The sequence below is a fragment of the Mesoplodon mirus genome (genome assembly GCF_964341445.2).
Source record: "Mesoplodon mirus genome assembly, chromosome: 8".
Lineage (NCBI taxonomy): Eukaryota > Metazoa > Chordata > Mammalia > Artiodactyla > Ziphiidae > Mesoplodon > Mesoplodon mirus.
In genome coordinates this window covers 66,105,762-66,121,152 of record NC_138984.1, presented here as the reverse complement: position 1 = coordinate 66,121,152, position 15,391 = coordinate 66,105,762, and the positions used below count along the sequence as shown (strand labels likewise).

General features: G+C 40.6%; 1 protein-coding gene across 2 annotated transcripts in view; it reads right to left on the bottom strand.

The window, feature by feature from the left end:
- Nucleotides 1-642: 642 nt before the first annotated feature.
- Nucleotides 643-15,391, bottom strand: part of LYPD6B (LY6/PLAUR domain containing 6B) — a 41,494-nt gene continuing 26,745 nt past the window's right edge. For both annotated transcript variants that reach the window (XM_082630840.1, XM_082630841.1), the window contains exons 2-5: nucleotides 13,961-14,113; nucleotides 10,826-10,924; nucleotides 6,956-7,086; nucleotides 643-1,328 (exon numbers count right to left, since the gene is read on the bottom strand). In XM_082630840.1, the coding sequence (XP_082486966.1) occupies nucleotides 1,164-1,328; nucleotides 6,956-7,086; nucleotides 10,826-10,924; nucleotides 13,961-14,075 (510 nt within the window). In that variant the 5' untranslated portion in view covers nucleotides 14,076-14,113 and the 3' untranslated portion in view covers nucleotides 643-1,163. The remainder of the gene's footprint in view (nucleotides 1,329-6,955; nucleotides 7,087-10,825; nucleotides 10,925-13,960; nucleotides 14,114-15,391) is intronic.

Genomic DNA, 15,391 nt, shown 5'->3' with positions numbered 1-15,391 from the left:
TTCTATGGAGCACTCAGTATTCTAATGGTAGATGCTCAATTAAAAAAAACCAAACACTTCATTAACTCCTGACTATACATACAAGGGCAGAGTGTTTAAAGGTCACCCCAAAGTGTAAAGGCAGGAAATTAGGATCCTAGAAACAGAAGTTGTTCGTTGAAATTCTGGGACTGTTATAAGAAGGAAAGAGAGGACAAGGGGACCAAACATTTTAGCATGTGTTTAGAAAGGTTCTCTTAGTGGCCCTGACATTCAGAGACAAGTTGACTGGGAGAGGGACACTGGTGCCAGTTTCTCTGTCTTTGCTACTTTTGAGGGTCCATCACATGATAAGGTATCATCCTCCTTGATCAGGGAGGTTTCCTCACCTTCTCAATTCACTAATTTTGCATTTAGCATCCTAAGAAGGGTCCTTCACCCAAAAGAAAAAACTAAGTAAGTCACAATGGCATAGAATTTTATACTTTAAGCTAGAATATATCACCTGTGGTGCATGAACACATAACTTCAACTGGCCTCCCTTATGACACTGGTTAATGTTTCATCTGAGGTCTCCACATCGGCCAAGAAACCCATAAGCATGCATTTTACATTGTATAATTTAAAAGTTTTATTTCCCCCCACAATAGCAAATGGGTTTCATATTAGTTCCACTGGAAGTTTTCTTCTTGTAGTTGCCCTTCTCATTGACTACACCGTTGGCGGGGAAATTGCTTTCTTATTGGGGAAGGGTTATATTTCATAGAGATGCTCTGAGCTAATCACGGAAAAGAGAGGGTCTGATCCAGCAGCCCCTGAAGGAGTTGATCAGGTCAAGGAGTCCTTTCTGCTCCAGGCCTGGTCAGGTGGGGACAATACAGGCTACTGAACCTGCCCATAGTAGATGCTGGCAATACTCTCCTTGCAGAAGTGACAAAATGCAGCCCCTTCGATCAAGAAATATAAAATCCACATAATCCCTCAGTCCCTGCCAAGTCCCCTTCCTCAGTGGCCTCGTGCAGGAGCATTTTAGCTAAGCAACAACTAACTGGCTTCTGCTTTGCGGTCCAGTGAGCATTCTTCACCAAGTGCAAGATCGGTCTTCACTCCAAAGTTCACTGTTTACACAGCTGTTGGCTTGTGCTTTAGAGGGCTGGTCTCTGCCTCTCCCAGGAATGGTGGTATCACATCAACAACAGCAGGAAGGCCCAGGCCAGCACTGGTAGGTGGAGCGCAGGGGCACGGCTGCCAGACGTCCTCTGAGCATGCATCACAGCAAAGACCGCATTAGTGTGGTTGGTGGGTAACTCTACATTGCAGATCATCCCTTCACAGCAAGACCTACACTCCTGTTACCAAAGGAAGAGGAGAAGGAAAGAGCAAGTGAATAAAGGGAAGAAGAGGGAAGGGTCAAATGAAGAAAAACAAAAGCCTTCTTCAGCTCTGAGGACACAATTATTTTTTTTTATCTTTTATGAGTATATAAATTTTTCAATTTAAAAATTTTCTAAAATATAATGGCATACAAGAGAAAAATGCTCTTATTTTTTAAATGTTTGAGACTTCATAAAAATTATGAATTTGAAAATATACCTTTTTCCTATCAAATTGACAAAGATTTCCAAAATGTACATGAGCCTGGGTCCATGACATGGTAGTAATTTTGATATTCTCAAACACTGCTACTGAGAATATAATTGCTTCAGTTTTTCTGGGGAGCAGTTTGGCAATCTTTATCAAGAGCTTCAAGATTATTTATATAAATCAATCCAGTAATATGCACCAAAATCACAAAGATTATGTGGGGCTTTTTTTAGAATAGAGAAATATTAAAAGCTGCCTAGTATTTTTAATAAGGAATTAGATAAACAAATTATAGTACAAACACATATTTTAATATTATGTAGCCATTAAGAATATTTCTGAAGAATAGGTAATAGGTAAGTTTTCTTTAAAAATATTTTTATTTTATATTGGAGTATAGTTGACGTGTTAGTTTCAGGTGTCCAGCACCTGAACAGTTAGACATGTATCTATTCTTTTTCAAATTCTTTTCCCATATAAGTTATTGCAGAATATTGAGCAGAGTTCCCTGTGCTATACAGTAGGTCCTTTCTGGTTATCTATTTAAAATATAGTTGTGTGTAAATATCAACCCCAAACTCCCAATTTATCCCTCTCCCCCACCTTTCCCCTTTGGTAACCACAGTTTGTTTTCAAAGTCTGTGAGTCTGTTTCTGTTTTGTAAATAAGTTCATTTGTATCATCTTTTTTTTTTTTTAAGATTCAGCATATAAGTGATATCATATATTTATCATACTGAGTCAGAAAGAGAAAGACAATCTCCAGGTCATCCATGTTGCTGCAAATGGCATTATTTCATTCTTTTTAATGACTGAGTAATATTCCCTTGTATATATGTACCACATCTTCTTTATCCATTCATCTCTCAATGGACATTTAGGTTACTTCCATGTCTTGGCTATTGTAAACAGTGCTGCAGTGAACACTAGGGTGCATGTATCCTTTCAAACCATGGTTATATGCCCAGGAGTGGGACTGCTGGGTCATATGGTAGTTCTATTTTTAGTTTTTTAAGGAACCTCCATACTGTTCTCCATAGTGGCTGTACCAATTTACATTCCCACCAACAGTGTAGGAGGTTCCTCTTTTCTCCACACCCTCTCCAGCATTTATTGTTTGTAGACTTTTTGATGATGGCCATTCTAACTGGTGTGAGGTGATATCTCATTATAGTTTTGATTTGCATTTCTCTAATAATTAGTGGTGTTGAGCCTTTTCATGTGCCTCTAGGCCATCTGTACGTCTTCTTTGGAGAAATGTCTATTTAGGCCTTCTGCCCATTTTTGGATTGGGTTGTTTGTTTTTTTGATATTGAGCTGCTTGTATATTTTGAAGATTAATCCCTTGTTGGTTGCTTCATTTGCAAATATTTTCTCCCATTCTGTGGGTTGTCTTTTCATTTTGTTTATGGTTTTCTTTGCTGTACAAAAGCTCTTGAGTTTAATTAGGTCCTTTTTTGTTTTGTTTGCTTGTTTTATTTCCATTATTCTAGGAGACGGATCAAAAAAGATATTGCTGTGATTTATGCCAGAGTGTTCTGCCTGTTTTCCTCTAAGAGTTTTAGAGTATCAGGCCTTACATTTAGGTCTTTAATCCATTTTGAGTTTATTTTTGTGTATGGTGTTAGGGAGTGTCTAACTTCATTCTTTTACATGTAGCTGTCCAGTTTTCCCAGCACCATTTATTGAAGAGACTGTCTTTTCTCCATTGTATAGTCTTGCCTTGTTTGTCATAGATTAATTGACCATAGGTGTGTGGGTTTATCTCTGGGCTTTCTATCCTGTTCCATGGATCTATATTTCTGTTTTTGTGCCAGTACCAGACTGTTTTGGTTACTGTAGCTCTTTGTAAGTGGTACAGTCTGAAGTCAGGGAGCCTGATTCCTCCAACTCAGTTTTTCTTTCTCAGGATTGCTTTGGCTATTTGGGGTCTTTGTGTCTCCATACAAATTTTAAAACTTTTTGTTTTAGTTCTGTGAAAAATGCCACTGGTAATTTGATAGAGATTGCATTGCATCTCTAGACTGCTTTGGGTAATATAGTCATTTTGACAACATTGATTCTTCCATTTCAAGAATATGGTATATCTCTCCATTTGTTTGTGTCACCTTTGATTTCTTTCATCAGTGTCTTATAGTTTTCTGAGTACAGGTCTTTTGCCTCCTCAGGTAGGTTTATTCCTAGGTATTTTGTTCTTTTTGATGCAGTGGTAATTGGGATTATTTCTTTGATTTCTCTTTCTGATCTTTCATTGTTAGCATATAGAAATGCAAGAGATTTCTGTATCCCACAACTTTACCAAATTCATTGATGAGCTCTGGTTGTTTTCCGGTAGCATCTTTAGGGTTTTCTATTTATAGTATCATGTCATCTGCAAACAGTAACAGTTTTACTTCTTTTTCAATTTGGATTCCTTTTTCTTCTCTGGTTGCCATGGCTGGGACATCCAAAACTATGTTGAGTAGAAGTGGCAAGAGTGGACATCCTTGTCTTGTTCCTGATCTTAGAGGAAATGCTTTCAGTTTTTCACCATTGAGAATGATGTTTGCTGTGGGTTTGTCATATATGGCCTTGATTAGGTTGGTTCCCTCTGTGCCCACTTTCTGGAGAGTTTTTATCATAAATGGGTGGTGAATTTTGTCAAAAGCTTTTTCTGCATCTATTGAGATGATCATTCTTCAATTTGTTGATGTGGTGTACCACACTGATTGATCTGCGTATATCAAAGGAGGTTGGTCCAGGGGCTTAAGCAGGATTTTTGGTGGGAGGGACTGGTTCCTGCCCACTGGTGGGCAGGGCTGTGTCAGGAGGTATATTTAGCTGGTAGCTGTGTGCTCAGGAAGACTTTAAGCAGCCTGTCTCTTGATGGGTGAGCAGCCTGTCTCTTGATGGGTGGGGCTGTGTTCCCACCCCATTGGTTGTTTGGCCTGAGGTGTCCCAGCACAGGAGCCTACAGGCTGTTGGGCGGGGCCAGGTCGTGGTGAGAAAATGGCAGGCTCCCGCCAATGAGAACTTCCCAGAACTACCACTGCCAGTGTCTTTGTCCCTGCAGTGAGCCATATCCCGCCTTCACAGGAGACCCTCCAATACCAGTACGTAGGTCTGGCCCAGACTCTTATGAGGTCCCTGCTTTTCTCCCTGGGTCCTAGTCACACAAGACCCTGTGTGTGCCCTCTAAGAGTGGAGTTCGTTCCCTCCAGTCCTGTGGAATTCCTGTGACAAACCTCAGTGGCCTTCAAAGCCAGATTCTCTGGGGGCTCCTCCTCCCATCGCCAGACCCCCAGGCTGGGGAGCTTGATGTGGGGCTCAGAACTTTCACTCCTGTGGGTGAACTTCTGTGACAGAATTATTTTCCAGTTCGTGGGTTGCCCACTGGGCCGGTATGGGATTTGATTTTATCACAGTTGCACCCCTTCTGCCATCTCCTGGTGGCTCTTTTAGATGTAGGATATCTTTTTTGGTAGGTTTCAGCGTTTGTCTTGTGGATGGTTGTTCAGCAGTTAGCTGTGATTTTGGTGTTTCATAAGGGAAGATGAGCTCATGTCCTTCTACTCTGCCATCTTTTCTCCAAGTTTTCATACTGTAATTTTTCTAAGTGGAAACGTTTCTTTGAGGTGGGAATTCAGGAAGGGCCTGGCTGGGCAGTTCTGGCTTGGGGTCTCTTAAGTGGTTGCAGTGAGACAGTAACTGAAGTGCAAACATTTAGGAGGTTAAAACCTCTCTGAGGACAGAACTGAGTTGGCTTTTTTAGTCTGTGAGTCATCCAGGCCCTTGGGCACGCTTCCCCCCACTTACCTCAAAGTAAAAACCATCTTGAGAGTCTTTTCATTTTAAGTGTGATTTACCTGCATCAACACAAGCATAAGCAAGAGAAAGGCAAACTGAATAAGACTGCTTAACTGAGTCAACAACTCTTCTGAAGGTTTGTAAGCAGAAACACTGAAACAAAAATAAAAGCTAGGAACCTTTTGGATTGGTCATTGATTTTCTTTCTCAGTACTACTTGTTAGGGGATAATTATCACTCTGTTGTCTGTACTAACACTGATTCATATCTTTACAGGGACATGCTCCCTCACAGCACAAGGTGTTCTCAAGGGAAGCACTCCCTGTCATGATATCGGATACAACGCCTCAACCTGATAAACCTGGACATTCACAGAGGCTTTCAGGATAAAGTATATCACATGGCTTCCAGGATGGCCAGGTAAGATAAAGTATCTACCTCAGTGGTTCTCAATCCTGGCTGCACATCAAAATCACCTAGGGGAACTTAGAAATTCCTGAGGCCCAGGATCTCACTCTGAAGTTGCTTCAATTGGTCTGGGATGCCCACCCACCACCAAAGCCCACAAAAGCTCCCCAGCAGATTCTCCTTTGTAGCTGGAGCTAAAAGCCAGTGGTGTCAGCAACTGAACTTATCTATGAAACAGACTCACAGACATAGAGAACCGAATTGTGGTTGCCAAGAGGGGTGGGGGAGGGAAGGATTGGGAGTTTGGGGTTAGCAGATGCAGACTGTTATATAGGATGGATAACCAACAAGGTCCTACTGCATAGCACAGGGAACTATATTCAATATCCTGTGATAAACCATAATGGAAAAGAATATGAAAAAGAATATATAACTGAGTCATTTTGGTGTACAGCAGAAATTAACACAACACTTTAAATCAACCATACTAAACTAAATTTTTTTACAAAAGCCACTGGTGTCAGGACCATTTTCTTTATGTATAGGCTAAATTGAATTCTAAGATCTCATGAAATTAACATACCTTCAAGTAATTTTTTCTCAACTATTTCAAGATTCCAGGCATGTAAAAGAGTAAAATGCTCATTTAGAATGGTAGAATGAGAAAACTAAAGAGATAGATTCATCTAAAATGTATCTATTGCTCATTTTAATAAGCTGGGGTTAACCTCTCAGATTCTCACCTCCTCGTCTAAGCAGAGGCAGTAAATGAGACAAGGTTTCCTTTGTAAAAGTTCGCCACCATTTTCCTCTTTCCACCTTCTCGGTGCAGTGCTCTTGGTGATTTCTAGCCATAAACAAAATATGTAAGCTGGGCTCTATAGTGTTGGTCATCCTCTCGTGCATGGATTGTTTGCTTTTGGGGCTTCCAGAGTTGACTTCAGACAACTCACCCAAAGTCCAAGGTCTAGACCCTGGGGTCTAGCTCTGGAATCTGAGAATTATCATTTGTTTTTAGTAATATTATTGTTTGATGGACAGAAAGCCTTCTTCTTTCATCTCCACTGTATTAGTGTAAGGGAGTCTCTCAAAGTATACATGTCTGACATTATTTATCCTTCCTGCCTCTTTATATACAACCAGCCATCACCATCAAGAAACCACAGGACAATAACTTTAGACACACACACGCTCCTTACCGTGTGTTCAGAATCTCGGCTGTGGTGGCAGCCAACAAGATGACATTCACTTGTGGAGGCACACTTTTTGGTGATGGATGTACTCCTTCCATGACTGGTAAAGTGATGTACTGTCAAACAGTACTGTGTATCTAGGCAGAAAAAAGCAACTTATATTTTTTTGCAATGTAAAAAACTAACTTTCAACAGTCACTTCAGAAATGACTAACATTCAGGATGATCCTTATGTTTCTAGGCGGCATTGCTGAACAGGCATTAGCTTCTGAAGCACATGCCTATTTTTAAAATGAATATAAATGGGCACTTCTTCTTTGGTGCCAGGTAAAGCTGAGAAAAAATTGGACAAGCTTTTCATCAAAACCATAGGTCCAAGAAGTAGGGGACATATGTATGCATATAGCTGATTCACTTTGTTGTACAACAGAAACTAACACGGTATTGTGAAACAATTATACTCCAATAAAGGAGTATAACTCCAAAAACATAGGGCTGCTCATTTCCTGAGAAAGTGTCAGTATGTCTGTGTTTCTCCCTCTGGAGCACATGTTCTATAACTCTAAAATAAAATGAAAACTATAAAGGTAACATGCAGCGGGTCACGGCACTTGTTGCATTATTCCACATATGTTTCCATATATACTAATAGGCCATGTGGCAGCCTGGACCGAGAAGCAGGTGCCTCAAATTACACACCAAGAGCACCTTGCTTACTCACCTAATTCTTCTCCGGGCTCTGATCCTCCCAGTGTGTTTGACTTTTCCCCAAAGTATTTCAAGCTTTTCTCCTCCTCTTTAGTTAACTCTTACCTTCTCTGCCCCCTCCCGCTCTGCAGGGCTAGTTCATTTCCACACAGATTACCCTTTATACCTTTAACCATTAAGTGATTTCAATCACTAACCTAGGACATTCTACTTTAGTTCTGCACCTCTTACTCTTTAGTTATCTCAGGCCAAGGTAATGCTTCTTAGTTTATTGAGAAGGGACTACGGCAGCAATGCCCTACAAGTGGGGGCAGGGAGCAGGAAAACGCAAGAGTTGAGAAGACGGGGCTTAGGGAACTGCCTCTGTCACAAGTGAAGAAGCCATGTGAGAGCCTTTGAGCTCATGTTCGTTTCAGTAAAATTTTAAGCGCACGGGTGTTTGACAGGGCTGTTGTAAGCTCTACGTAATGTTAACAACAGCAAAATGCCCAGTAAGTGCGTACCACCAACCAGGCACTCTTCTAACATGTATTCACTCATTCAATCCTCACAGTAGGCCTTAAGATAAGTCATATTAACATCCTCATTTCACAGAGAAAAAAAACTGAGGCTTACAGTCACATAGGTAGAAAGTGGTGGAAGGTAAGACTCTGACGTAGGCAGTTTTCCAGGGTGTGTGCTCTTCACCAGCACCCTGTCGTGCCTCTTAGTACACTCAGCATTGAACCAGGCGTGAGCAGAGCGCTCTACAAGGGCAGCTGACTGGGACTCTGAAGGACAGGGAACCAGTACCTGTTCTGAAAGGCATTCCCATTTGTACTCCAGACAAAGAAGAATTGAAAACTGGTAGCTGCCTGTGTTCCTAGAGACTGTCACACATGCTAAAGCAGCCCTACAAAGTCAGAGTAAAAGCCGGGGTAAATAAAATAAGAAATGTCATTCTTGTCATATCCTGTTACCTAGAGGACCTCTCTGGCAGACCACAGAAGCAGAGCTATAAAGTGAAAAGGAAACCTGAGATGACAAAGAGCAATAGCCACAGGCCTGTGTGCCCCAAGAAATGGTTGACTATCACCCCCCTCAATAATGACAAGGTGAAAAGTAAGCAATTACAGCCTCAGAATTCCAGATGGTTAGTATCTTTGGGGCTTGGCTGGTGTACAATCAAGAACGTACTGTTACGCACGCTGGAATGCAGGGGGCATTCCAAGTCCATCTCTGTACGAGTCAGGCTTTCAGGTGGATGGGGGAAGAGCTTGGCTCTTCCCTCCCTGACATTTTCTTGGCGAAAAGCTGCAGCATCCCTCTTTTGCTCCCATGTTTCAACAGAGATGAAATTCTAAAACCCGGAAGTTTCCATGCATGTTCCCATTAAAAGTGGCTTCGATTAATGAGAGACAAATTGGAACGTGCACAGACGAAGTAGGAACAGCATTTGGTAAAATTCAAAAGAATGATGCCAGCCATAAAGATGAGGATAAGAAAAGTGCCAGCCAGTGTCCATAAAGAGGCTGGACATCAATGCCCCAATCGACCACTGTTCTGACCCCTTCCCATCCAGTTCTTGGGAGAATTTAAAGCAAATGGTTAAAGAATGATACTCACCCACTGACACAAGCTAGTTAAAGAGAGGCATCCGCCAACCTCAGAAACATTGAAATTAATGTTTGTGAAAAATGTAGAAACAAATCCCCAAAAGCATACATGCACTCACAAGCACAATTCAGTCAACCACTCTTCAGAACTGTAAAATAACCTCAAGAAAAAAATATATTGATAAGTATTCTTGGAAAGAAATAATGAAAAATACTGTCCATGTAAATGTCACAGCCATCTGTGCTAATTTACAGCATAAGATTCTCAGGCCTAGTAGAGGTCTCCAGTGTATACTATTTCTTGGTTCCACACTTTGGCATCATCTGGAAGAGGTAAGGCTATTCCACTGCCATAATGTGATATAGAAATTTCCAAAGGATTCAAGGTAATAGTAGACCAAAACTGGTAATCTCTAAGTCTGGAAGAGTTTGTTTTTGTTGGCCTTATACATCTGAAAACCTAAAAAACAGTGCATCCTATAATCCAAATAGCCTGATCGCCTTATAGTTCTAAGTAGAGTTTTTCAATTACAAATCATCCATCAGCACATCCTGTCTGCTTTACCTCCAAGTTTATATGTATTATTAAATCATTCTTGCCCCCTACATTCCTGCCGCATTAGTCCAAGTCATCATCTTCTCCTGCCCCAAAACAATGAAAGACCCCATTTCGTGTCCCCTTCTTCTCTTGTGCTCAACCATCCGTTCTGCACTCGGCAGCCAGAGCAATATTTTAGAACACACCTAGTATCTTGTACTCCATGGCTTAAACACCCTACTCCCTTCCCATCACATTTACAATGAAATCCAAACTTCTTATCAGAACAAATAAGATGCTGCACATCCCAGTCCTTAAATCTTGATCAGATCCTTTCTCCATCTCCTACTATGCCTCACCAGCCAGCCTTCTTCCTGTTCACAGAGGAAGCCAAATCTTGCCTTTGCTGTTCCCTCTTCCTGGCATGCTCTTCCTGCAGATGTCCACGCAGCTGACTTGTTTTGGTCATTTGGTTCTCAGTTCAAATGTATATTCCTCAGAGAAGATTTCCTGACTACCTAGTCAAAGGCATCCCTTCATTCTGTCAATATTTACTGAGCGCCTAATATGGTCTAGGCACTGGGGATCTACCAGGGAACTAAACAAACTAAAAAGATGCTCAAATGTTTGTTGAATAAATTAATGAGTTTCTCAAGCATCAGTGTATCTCAAGAGTACAAAAACCTTCCTTTGCTTTAGCCAGTAAGTAGGACTTTTCTAGCGGTATCATCAAGCATTTCTGACATTCTTAGAATGCCCTAGTCAACATTGTGGTCTATTTGTTCTCCCTGGTAAATATTAATTAAGAAATTCTTCCTCAAAGCACATACAACTACAAATTGAGGCATCAGTTTCCATGTACTCTCAGAGTAGTCTGATGTCTGGATAGTCTCGTCAAAAAAATCTCTTATTTCTATAGAACATCAGCCTGCTGGTTTGCTAATCTCATCACATAAGGTGCCTCTGCTCAGGGCCAGTTAAGAGAGATCTAAATGAGGTCTGATCACCAAAGAGTTCCAAACTGAGCACACTTACTTTGTGGGCACCATTTGTCTTCCGCCCATCGATTGCAGTTATAATTATCCCCTGCATTTTCACAGGTAAAACACTTGAAGCTGTTTGGAAATGGTGTCGCTTTAAAAAAAAAAATGCAAAGGGAAGCAGTATGGTTAAAAAATTTTTTCAAACATCAAATATGGCATAAAATTAGCAACTTTTACTAGATCAAATTAAAGTTACAAGTCATTATCCTTACAATTTCTGTTTCTATGGAGCTGGGCTTAACTGCCACACTTTGGGGAATTTTCTTTATTCCCTTTTCTTTCAATATTTCATCTATGAATATCTACTACAGAGTAATGCAAATGATTCTATGAGCCACTTTGAAATATCCATTGTATTGTTCTATTATAACTTGTAACTTGGGGATAAGTGAGGGTTGAGTGGACAGGCAAAGATGGTGGCAATATTGGGACCAATACTTTGATATAGTATCGGCCCTGAAAATAACTGGAGTCACACTAACCTAAGCTTGAATTCTGCGCTTCTCACTAATTAGTTGTATGATTTTTTAACCTCTAAGAAATAATAATATTTACAATAATAGTGACAGTGAAGATCCCCATGACTTGCAGAGATAAAGATTAAACAGCAGGTTGCAAGAAAAATATCTAGTAGAATCCCTGGCACATCAAACCAGGTTGCTTTCCATCCATACGTACTTGCATTACAGCTACATTTAACTTCAAACAAGTAATTGCATTTGATATAGGTCAGTTATCCCAACATTAGACCTCTTTCAGGAATGTAACATTTAACAGAAGGATGATAGTAATTCTCAGGCCCTTGTACTCAGGCAAGAGTGTTACTGAAAGGAGGAATTATGAGCTGCCGGCAGTCTGGACTGAGAACAACTAGTATGTTCTGTTTGTCTTTATGCTTTCTTTTTCCTGCCTTGTGTCTTGTTGGGTGAGAAGTCAAAAGTAGAATAAATTTGACATTTCTCTAAAGCCCTGTAGGAAACTTTCAGTTTTCCTATTTTTGGAGAATGAAACAGATACAGATCAAGGTAACCCAAACCATCCCTAAGTTGGGATGATAATAATTAGAAAGCAGTGCATAAAACAAGAGCAAAATATCAAAAGCTAAAGTTCAGAGGACATGAAATTAGTTCTTGCAATACATTTCAGTTTTGCCTATGCATAAAAGTGAATTAGGTAAGTTAATAAATAATGAAATCCATTTTCACCTATTAATTCAGCACAGTTTAAAAAATACTAAAACTCAATGCCGGTGGGTAAAAAGTTAATGTATAAACTGGCACAACCTTTTTGATTTAGTAATTCCAAGCATCTATTCTAAAGTCATTAGCCAATTGAAGAGGAAACTGCATTTAAAAAGATTTTCAATGAAGTGTTAACATTTAGCTTGCTTATGAGAGTGTGTGTGTGTGCGTGCACTTGTGGGGGGCCAGTATAAAGCATGGGGAAATAGTTTACTCACATAGCCAGCTATGTGAGTAAAAACATTTTTAATGTAAGACATTAAAATACTTTCAAAGTCATGGAAAAATATTCAAAACACAACATAAATGAATAAAAGCTACTGCAAAATTAAATTTGTGTGATCTCTGTCACGAAGTTAAATACACATACAGAGTAAGAACAGTGGAAGGAAACACAGTTGACCCTTGAACAATGTGGGGGTCAGGGGCGCCAAGCCGCCATGCAGTTGAAAATCCTCATGTAATTTATAGTTGGCCCTGAATATGGCCCTCTGCAGACCATGTAGTACTAGAGTATGGACGATGGGGAAAAAATCCACATGTAAGTGGACCCAGGCAGTTCAAACCCGTGTTGTTCAAGGGTCAGCTGTATTCAAAAATGTAAAGAAGAGCTCACTCTGAATCTTGGGATTATGAATAAATTTTATTTTCTTCTACACATTTCCTGTCTCTTTGGAATTTTCTATAGTAATGAAATATTACTTTTTTCTCTTTAATAATTTTTTCCTATAAAAGGTTAAAATTTGTCAATAATGTAGATTTTATGAAAACTATATCTATGCTATGCCATTAAGCTATCAGTATATGATCACTATCAATTTAGAAATTTGTAATAAATGATAGTTCAAGATGTGTGTGGGCTGTTATTCATGTGTATATGTATATGGTTGTGTAGTATATACGTGCGTACACATACACCTACTAATGACTGAATGTCCTTAAAAACAAAACACAAAGTGCAGAATGGTAATCATACAGGAGTATGGAGTATGAGTACTCCTCCTTTAGGAGTATAAAGACAGTGGTTCCCAAACCTGGCTGTGTATCAACAGCATCAGGAGAACTTTTTTAAAAAGAAGAGGGGGAAAAGGGAAAAAAAAATATTCTGCATACCACCCTCCTGACTACTGAATCTCGGGAGAAGGGACCCTGGAATATGTAGTTTTAAATGCTTTTATTGCGATTCTGATACTCTTACAGATGTGGGAACCACTGGCATTCACATTTCCATGAAACAATTTTTATCTATAACAAATTCTCTGTAAAGTATATCAGAGAAGTTTTACTTGTCTGGAGAGAAAGGAGGTGAGATTATATATATGTTAATACTTCATTAAAAGTCTTTTTAAATGCATTTTCCTCTTCAAATGGCTAATGACCTTAGAATAGATTCTTGGAATTACTAAATATATATATATATGTATGTATATATAGTGACTGTGTGTAATATTAATGAAAATCTAAGTAGTATTCCCCTCCAAATTTCAAACATGCTAATAATCTGTTTTCAAAATTGTTAATGGCCATTTGAAAGTATATATAATTTATGCAGAAGCTTCCTACAGTCAATATCCTTCTCCAAGGAAGAGATCAACAAAGAACATTGAATTTCTCCTGCTGAGCCATTCTTATGGACAGGGTTCAGAAGATTATTTTAAACAAGAACCCTTTTGAGACTTCAGCAGGAAGCCAAACCATTTTAAAGAAATTGAGAAAATTTCTGTCACCATGTGTTACCCTTACTCATGGAAGTAGTGAAGACTTTCTGATTTATGCTGGGTATAAACCAAACGCTCCAGAAAAGGCAAAGTTACCATAGGGAAACAGGGACTTCAAACAGTTACTCTGACCCCCCATCACCAGTGATGATGACACCCACTACTTACGGTCAAGAGGGGGCCGCACGTTATAGAAGTTGATGTTCTTGGCAAATGCCCGGTTTTCTGAGAAGATAAAGGTCTGGACCACAGCTACAGTGAGGGCATGACAGAGGAGCAGCATTCTGGCCCTGGGTGTGGAGAAGTCCAAAACTCATATACCTGCAGGGAAAAGAGACTGGTTGAGTTTATTTGCATTTTATACATCACTAGGAGTACGTTTTGCTTCTGTTTGGAAAGCTTGATTATTCAAATATATACAACAATCTACTTGTTCTGTAGGGCCAGCACCTGTGAGTAAACTGCATTCTTCCCCATCAGATGAAAGTTAAGCAATTGCTGCCTTTTACTGGGCAGGCCTCTGCGCTCTGCAGGACGCCCAGTGGCCTGGGTTCCTGGAGGTCACGCAGCAGTCCTGGCCTGGCTGCGCCCCGTCCCACTGCTGACTCAGTGGGCTGGGTTACCTCGTGCTGAACCACCTGATCTTTGAACAACCACAGATCGGTTCAGAGGCATGCTCAGCTGAAGTTACAGAACCACCTGTCTGGAATTCTATCCCGAGGTAAATACCTATGGTTGATGAATTTTGCAACTCTTTCAAAACTTGGAAGGAACAATAAAAGTTGGAGCAGTAGGAAGGACACTGAGTAAAAGGGCAACCAGTTTGAGAAACAAAGTCTCTGCTGGATCCCAGAACACACAGACACTGAGAAGAGAAATAAGGGTAACCGTGAAATGCCGTCCCCACCTATTTCTGTCACATCGGGAGCAAGGAGAAGCAGCTGGGTGGTTCTCAAGGAAACAGAATAACAGTTGTTTGAAAACCATACATATAACGTTAGTCCTGGCCCACAGATACTGCTCATCACTTTCAGCCACTTAAAGCCAGCAGGGCCAAAACCCAGTGAAACAACAGATGTGCACACAGCACTAAGTAAGATGTTCCATCTTAAGCCCCACAGGTTCCACCCTCTAGCAGCAGACCTGCTAGTAAGGAAATCTTCAGGAGAGATGCTCGAAACCTGGAACATCACCACCAACAGGTTCTCTTTGAGAAGGGGGAGGTGTGGGCCAGCAGAAAAAGTAAGTAACTTGGAGTCCAGAGACTTTGGTTCAGGTGCTAGCTCTGCTATTTATTAGTGGCCTGACTGTAAGGTCAGCTGGCCCGAGGCAGGTGATGCAAACAAATTCACCGGTTGCATCAGCCCGGGGACTTTCAGCCTTCCCGCCCTTGAGAGGGGCGGAACTAACGGTCCTACAACTGATGCAACTGGTGTCCGATATTGCCACAGCATCCGAAGAAAACCGCCAATGAGGACTAATCTACACCAAGAACGATCTGCCCCACCCTTTCCTTTCTACCCCCTATAAACCCCACCCAAGCCCTCAACCAGGCGCGACTTCTGTGGCCCTGCCCTTCGGACCAGCGAACCTCACCTG